Source organism: Contarinia nasturtii, unplaced genomic scaffold (genome assembly GCF_009176525.2).
Source record: "Contarinia nasturtii isolate CC-2019 unplaced genomic scaffold, AAFC_CNas_1.1 Cnas_scaffold_6297, whole genome shotgun sequence".
Taxonomy (NCBI): Eukaryota; Metazoa; Arthropoda; class Insecta; order Diptera; family Cecidomyiidae; genus Contarinia; species Contarinia nasturtii.
In genome coordinates this window covers 1-6,790 of record NW_022203555.1, presented here as the reverse complement: position 1 = coordinate 6,790, position 6,790 = coordinate 1, and the positions used below count along the sequence as shown (strand labels likewise).

General features: G+C 34.9%; 2 protein-coding genes across 3 annotated transcripts; one reads left to right on the top strand and one right to left on the bottom strand.

The window, feature by feature from the left end:
- Positions 1-24: 24 nt before the first annotated feature.
- LOC116351790 lies at positions 25-4,761 on the bottom strand. The gene is made up of 16 exons (XM_031783931.1): positions 4,504-4,761; positions 4,009-4,138; positions 3,773-3,939; positions 3,502-3,692; positions 3,331-3,429; positions 3,099-3,263; positions 2,938-3,015; positions 2,505-2,879; positions 2,245-2,436; positions 1,955-2,158; positions 1,676-1,879; positions 892-1,095; positions 668-808; positions 560-598; positions 429-500; positions 25-354 (listed from the first exon to the last, which is right to left on the bottom strand). The coding sequence occupies exons 1-16, from the start codon at positions 4,586-4,588 to the stop codon at positions 223-225; spliced, it is 2,478 nt and encodes an 825-aa protein (XP_031639791.1). The 5' UTR covers positions 4,589-4,761; the 3' UTR covers positions 25-222.
- Positions 4,762-5,213: 452 nt separating this feature from the next.
- On the top strand, positions 5,214-6,748 carry LOC116351791. Of its 2 annotated transcripts, XR_004202203.1 has the most exons (6): positions 5,214-5,433; positions 5,802-5,897; positions 5,981-6,120; positions 6,190-6,228; positions 6,288-6,359; positions 6,435-6,748. XR_004202203.1 is itself a non-coding variant. In XM_031783932.1 (5 exons), exons 1-4 carry the CDS (start codon positions 5,826-5,828, stop codon positions 6,349-6,351), a joined length of 315 nt encoding a protein of 104 aa, XP_031639792.1. In that variant the 5' UTR covers positions 5,780-5,825; the 3' UTR covers positions 6,352-6,359; positions 6,435-6,748. The 2 variants fall into 2 exon arrangements, 1 of the variants encoding a protein (XP_031639792.1); XM_031783932.1 differs by lacking the exon at positions 5,214-5,433 and having other exon boundaries at positions 5,780-5,897.
- Positions 6,749-6,790: the final 42 nt, after the last annotated feature.

Genomic DNA, 6,790 nt, shown 5'->3' with positions numbered 1-6,790 from the left:
ATATATCTGGGATATCTATCCAGTTCAATTGTATGGCGCCCTTCTAAGGAACAATTTTTTGATTTAAATGATCATTGAAACAAATTTGAAAGAAAAAAAATGAAATGATGAAATGGAAAATGTTGTTTGTTGAAAAAAATGTCTTAGTTCAAGTCTATTTTTAAAGACGAGAATAAGAATGAGCGGCAAAGGCATTTGATGAGATGATCCGTATGGTCGATTCTATTCAAAACCGGCATAATCCTCATTCTCATCGAAATCGATCTTGAAATCTTGAACAGAAGTTCGACCAGATTTTGACTGTTTTGATCCAGATGGTTCATCGTCATGGTACGAAAATTCGTCAAAATTCATCTGAAATAAATTTAACATCAAATAAATTTACGAATGTGAATAAATCCATCGATTTTTTTTATTTTATATTTTACCTCTTCATCTAAAGCATCACTGATGCCGCTTTGATTTGCTTCGTCAGATCGACCAGAATCATCACTTTGTTTCTGAAATTTAAACCACATTTATTTTGTGTATCTTATCCAAAATATTATTCAATACTTACCGAAGAAAGGAACGCAAATGAATGGTCAAAGAATGAACTCTGAAAAAGATGGAAATAAATGAATTATTTATCTATTTGGTATTCGTTTAAGTTACATTTTGTACTAACATTGTCATCATCATCACTCTCAAAATCTATCGAATTGCGGCGTTCACCTTGTTTGATTGGACGACCATTTGATCCAGATTTTTCGTTGTCAGATGTGTTGTTTGATGCACCTTCACCGGGACGAATTTCCGCACTTGGTGCCTTAACATCATATTAAATGTATCAGAAAATGCGATCGGGTTTATTTGCAGACCATAGATTAATTCATTCATTGATTTATGTACCTGAGAGATTGTCTTTGCTGCCGGTGTCTTGAAGACCGCATCAGATTTTGGACGAGCGCTGTCATCAAAATTGGGCTTATATAACAGAGAATGATCATAATCGTAATGTGTTGCATGACATGATCCAGATTGGTTCTTGTTGTCGCGAGACGTATCGGTCGATTTCGATGAACATTCGCCGGGACGAATTGAAGGACTTTGCACCTAAAAAACATACAAAAAATATGACGAAATATGATAATGATCTAAAGAATAGCGGAAAATCCTAGGGGCTCGGAAGTATTTTTTATTGATGAAAAAACACACATAATCAGAAATATTGATGTGTTTTGAGTTTAAACAATAATAATCACCATATTCACGAATATTGGTACATTTTGAGTGTGAAGAATACTGTGAATAATCATGAATATTCTCAATATTTTAATTATCGTAAATATGAAAATGGCGGCAAATGATGTATGTCATTTTGTGGAATGTTATTCATAAAATCACACACACTTAGAACACTTTTATGTTATCTATACATTTTTGATGTTCTTCAGTCAAATTATTTTTTTATCAAAGAAATATAAGTTTTTTAGGCTTTTTTAATTTTATTTTGTGTTGTGTGTGTTTTACATCGGTGCCATATACGAGCTGAATAATGACAAATAATTACGTAAATATGAAAAATATTCAAAATATTCTCAATATTTTCCATTTATATAAAACTGTGTTCATTTTGTTTTTTTTTTTTTTTCATGTTCCGAGCCCCTAGGGAAAATCACATTTATTTATTTACCTGAGAGATTATCTTTGCTGCCGGTGTCTTGAAGACCGCATCAGATTTTGGACGAGCGCTGCCACCAACATTTGACTGATATGGCAGAGAATGATCATCATCGTAATGTGTTGCACGACCTGATCCAGATTGGTTGTTGTTGTCGCGAGAAGTATCGAGCGATTTCGATGCACGTTCACTGGGACGAATTGATGGACTTTGTGCCTAAAAAACATACAAGAAATATGGCAATGGTCCAAATAATAGCAGAAATTCGCATTTATTCGTTCATTTATGTACCTGGGAGATTGGCTTTGGGGCCGGTGTCTTGAATACCGCATCAGATTTTGGACGAGCGCTGCCACCAACATTTGGCTGATATGTCATAGAATGATCGCCATCGTATTGTGTTGCACGACCTGATCCAGATTGGTTCTTGTTGTCGCGAGACGTACCGGGTGATTTCGATGAACCTTCGCCGGAACGAATTGACGGACTTTGCACCTAAAAAACATACAAGAAATATGACTTAATATTACAATGGTCCAAAGAATACCGGAAAAATCGCATTTATCCGTTCATTTATGTACCTGGGCAATTGGTTTTGGTCTTGCTATCTTAAAAAGCATGCTATATCGTTGACTGGGACTTTCAATATCGCCGCTGCCAATATGCTGATATGAATGACCACCTGTGCCTGTTGATTTGTTTACGTCTCGACCGTATTCAGAATTTATCGATACAACATCATTGACATGAACTCGTTGTCCCACACTGCCTAGCTGAAATGAGAAATAAATCAAAATCAATAAATTCGCATGTTTAAAATGTTTGTTGCAAATATTCGTACCTTTTGGGCTGACGTTTTTCGATCTTTGTCAGTTTGAAGACGATCACTGTCTGTTGAAGTTGGCGGCATCAACAATGAAAGATTATCCTCCGAATTTATATCAAAACGAACATGACGTCCACTTTCTTGGACACGTCGATCCATGTGGTGACTTTTTCGTTGCGGCGACATTTGTTCATTCGCACGATAAGTTTCATCGTAATGTGGCTTTTTGGCTGGCACCTTATCAATGGAAAATGGATGTTCCTTCCGTTTATATACCGGTGGTGATGGTGCAACAAAATTCGATGTCGTGTCATCTGTGTTGGCGTCATTAGCATTTGCTTGACCTGACAGAATACCGCTTCGATTATCTTGATCATTTACACTTGAACCCTATTAACACAATTAATCATCAATCACACAAATTTAGTTTAACACATTTCAAACTCACCAATTCAGAATTTCGATCATTAGTTCGGCGACTTGAACCCGGTTTCACAACATTCTGACGTAAACCAAAACCTTGACGCTAAAAATCGTTAAAGAATGAATTCATTGTTTATTAAACATTTGAAAAAAAAAAACAAACAAAGTATTTATAACAATACTCACCAAGTAGACAACAAGTGGATCAACTGATTCCGATGACTCTGAATTGGAATTAGTTGCCAGCAATGTGTCATCAGCATTTTCAACGAAACTGTCATCGAAATTATAATGTGTCGCCAATGTTTCATCGACCTCGAATTTTTCCAATGTTTCATCGTCACTGTCATTCTAAAAATAATTGCGATTGCGATTTTAATCAAAACGAAGTTGATTCGAAGGCAATTAAGTATTGTACCTTTTTATCGCTGATCATTGGTTCGGCCGTTACTTCAGCTTGAACAATTACCGACTGTTCTCGGGGCACCTCCAAATTTTCATGATTGCGAGCTTCCAACTGAAATGTATGTCGTAAAAATGATTAACAATCAAAGCTATAGACAAAAGTTTTCACAAACACCATACTGACAATTTCGTTTTCTTTAATCTTCAAATTCGCCTCCAATTGTTGGATTTCCTTTTCGTATGAATCGCTCATTTCTTGCATAATTTTTTCGGTATTTTCCCATTCCCGTGTTTTTGCATTAATCTTATGGTCGATGTCAATCAAATCCTTTTCCAATTTCGCAACGTTTTTATTAAGTTCGTTACACTCTCGCACTATCATAATTTATTAATTTAAATGAAAAAAAAAAACTGGCAAAAATGCACCGAAAAAGATCGAAAAGTATCAAACTTACTGGTGGGATTTCTCATTTGTATAGCCTTCAATTCAGCCATTCGTGATTCGTGTACCTTCTCTTTTTCATCCAAATCATTCTGTTTGTAGCGCAGCAGTTGATCGATTGTTTTTGTGATTTTCGGTGTGATTTCCGAACCCAACAATTTCATGTACACCTTTTTGAGGCTACATAAATAGAAATAAAATATGATAAAAATGAATTCCGAATTCAAAAAAAGATTCGACATCGCTTACCATTTGTCTGTTTCTTTGATTTTGTCAACGGTATTTGCATGGGCGTCTTGCTCTACTTTCAATTCGACATTGGCAATACGTTGCTCCAGCAACTTTGATTCTGCATTGCGCATATCTTTTCGAACACAAACTTAATGGGAGAAAAATTCCAAATTTTATGTAAAATAATTGTCATTCCGACTGTTAATTCTAAAATGATGTGAATGCTAAAATCCAGAAAAAAGACCAACACCGTTTTGTAAATGTGAACAAAATCGCCTAATAAATGCAATTTCGGAAACTCGTTTTGTCTTTTTATGTTCTATCAATAAGTCGATGCTGTTGAACAGATAAGGAATAACGGAATATAATGAAACGAAGCGCAAACACAGGAAATTATGCGCCTGATTAAGTTTTTTCCAAGCCATTTCTTTTATGGCTCTAGTTATGACCGGAATCAAAATGCAACCCGAAAATTCAAGTAAATGATTTTTTTTTAATTTTTTGTATGCTTACATCGTTGGAATCGAATGCCCGTGTACTCAATTCGCAGTGCCTCGATTTCTTGTTCAATACGCAACATTTCTTCGTAATCCGCCATATTGCCGCTTCTTCACCCAGAATTTATCAATTGAATAACTTTTTTGTTTGTTGTCTACAACGCAACTTAACTCGTTGAAAGCCAAATGCCGAATGACGATTCGAATCGCAGGACGTCAACATTCGCTGATACGTATTTATGTGTGCGTTTGTTTGGCACAAGGTTGTGGTACACGAAACACATTCGATGAAGAGCTACAAATACATTAAAATAGTATGGCATGTAGGGTTTAGTTTCTTAATCATTTGTTGTCTCACCAACACCTCAATAGTTTGCATGCATTCCAATGGAATTTATATATTGTCGAAATAATATCAGGCCGCTTGTCTCAAATATTCGGTGAACTATTTTCATTTTCTTGCCTCTTATTAGCACCAATTCAATTCGAAAAATTTCGTCAACAGTTAACAGCAGTGACATATATCTCAAACAAAACAATATTTTCACAATATTCTATTGTTTGAGCATTTGTTCATTTGTTATTGATTTGAGCATATTGTTTATAGAAAAATATTTGTTTAAAGCATATTGTTTATACAGGCCATACCATTTGAATGTATTTGTAGCTCTTCATCGAATGTGTTTCGTGTACCACAACCTTGTGCCAAACAAACGCACACATAAATACGTATCAGCGAATGTTGACGTCCTGCGATTCGAATCGTCATTCGGCATTTGGCTTACAACGAGTTAAGTTGCGTTGTAGAGATCAGACAAAAAATTGATTCAATTGATAAATTCTGGGTGAAAAAGTGGCAATATGGCGGATTACGAAGAAATGTTGCATATCGAACAAGAAATCGAGGCGCTGCGAATTGAGTACACGGGCATTCGATTCCACCGATGTAAGCATACAAACAATTTAAAAAAAAAGTCATTTAGTTGAATTTTCGGGTTGCATTTTGATTCCGGTCATAACTAGAGTCATACAAGAAATAGCTTGGGAAAAAACTTAATCAGGCGCATAGTTTCCTGTGTTTGCGCTTCGTTTCATTATATTCCGTTATTCCTTATCTGTTCAACAGCATCGACTTATTGATAGAACATAAAAAGACAAAACGAGTTTCCGAAATTGCATTTATTAGGCGATTTTGTTCACATTTACAAAACGGTGTTGGTCTTTTTTCTGGATTTTAGCATTCACATCATTTTAGAATTAACAGTCGGAATGACAATTATTTTTCAAAAAATTTGGAAATTTTCTCCCATTAAGTTTGCGTACTAAAAGATATGCGCAATGCAGAATAAAAGTTGCTGTCCAAAATCTGATGCGGTCTTCAAGACACCGGCAGCAAAGACAAGCTCTCAGGTACATAAATCAATGAATGAATTAATCTATGGTCTGCAAATAAACCCGATCGCATTTTCTGATACATTTAATATGATGTTAAGGCACCAAATGCGGAAATTCGTCCCGGTGAAGGTTCATCAAACAACACATCTAACAACGAAAAATCTGGATCAAGTGGTCGTTCAATCAAACAGATGAGCGCCGCAATTCGATCGATTTTAACTGTGATGATGATGACAATGTTAGTACAAAATATAACTTAAACGAACACCAAAGAAATAAATAATTCATTTATTTCCATCTTTTTCAGAGTTCATTCTTTGACCATTCATTTGCGTTCCTTTCTTCGGTAAGTATTGAATAATATTTTGGATAAGATAAACAAAATAAATGTGGTTTAAATTTCAGAAACAAAGTGATGATTCTGGTCGATCTGACGAAGCAAATCAAAGTGGCATCAGTGATTCTTTAGATGAAGAGGTAAAATATAAAATAAAAAAAAATCGATAGATTTATTCACATTCGTAAATTTATTCGATGTTAAATTTATTTCAGATGAATTTTGACGAATTTTCGTACCATGACGATGAACCATCTAGATCAAAACAGTCAAAATCTGGTCGAACTTCTGTTCAAGATTTCAAGATCGATTTCGATGAGAATGAGGATTATGCCGGTTTTGAATAGAATTGACCATACGGATCATCTCATCAAATGCCTTCGCCGCTCATTCTTATTCTCGTCTTTAAAAATAGACTTGAACTAAGACATTTTTTTTTTAACAAACAACATTTTCCATTTCATCATTTCATTTTTTTTCTTTCAAATTTGTTTCAATGATAATTTAAATCAAACAATTGTTCATTAGAAGGGCGCCATACAATTGAACTGGATAGATATCCCAGATATAT

Bases quoted from the DNA above. Each gene is read 5' to 3' on its own strand.
- LOC116351790 (XM_031783931.1), bottom strand. From the start codon at position 4,588: ATGGCGGATTACGAAGAAATGTTGCGTATTGAACAAGAAATCGAGGCA. The intron at 3,693-3,772 runs GTAAGTTTGATA...AAATTATGATAG, and splicing joins ACAAATGAGAAATCCCACCA to TGCGAGAGTGTAACGAACTT. The intron at 355-428 runs GTAAAATATAAA...AATTTATTTCAG, and splicing joins GTGATGCTTTAGATGAAGAG to ATGAATTTTGACGAATTTTC.
- LOC116351791 (XM_031783932.1), top strand. From the start codon at position 5,826: ATGCAGAATAAAAGTTGCTGTCCAAAATCTGATGCGGTCTTCAAGACA. The intron at 5,898-5,980 runs GTACATAAATCA...TATGATGTTAAG, and splicing joins CAGCAAAGACAAGCTCTCAG to GCACCAAATGCGGAAATTCG. The intron at 6,229-6,287 runs GTAAGTATTGAA...TTTAAATTTCAG, and splicing joins CATTTGCGTTCCTTTCTTCG to AAACAAAGTGATGATTCTGG.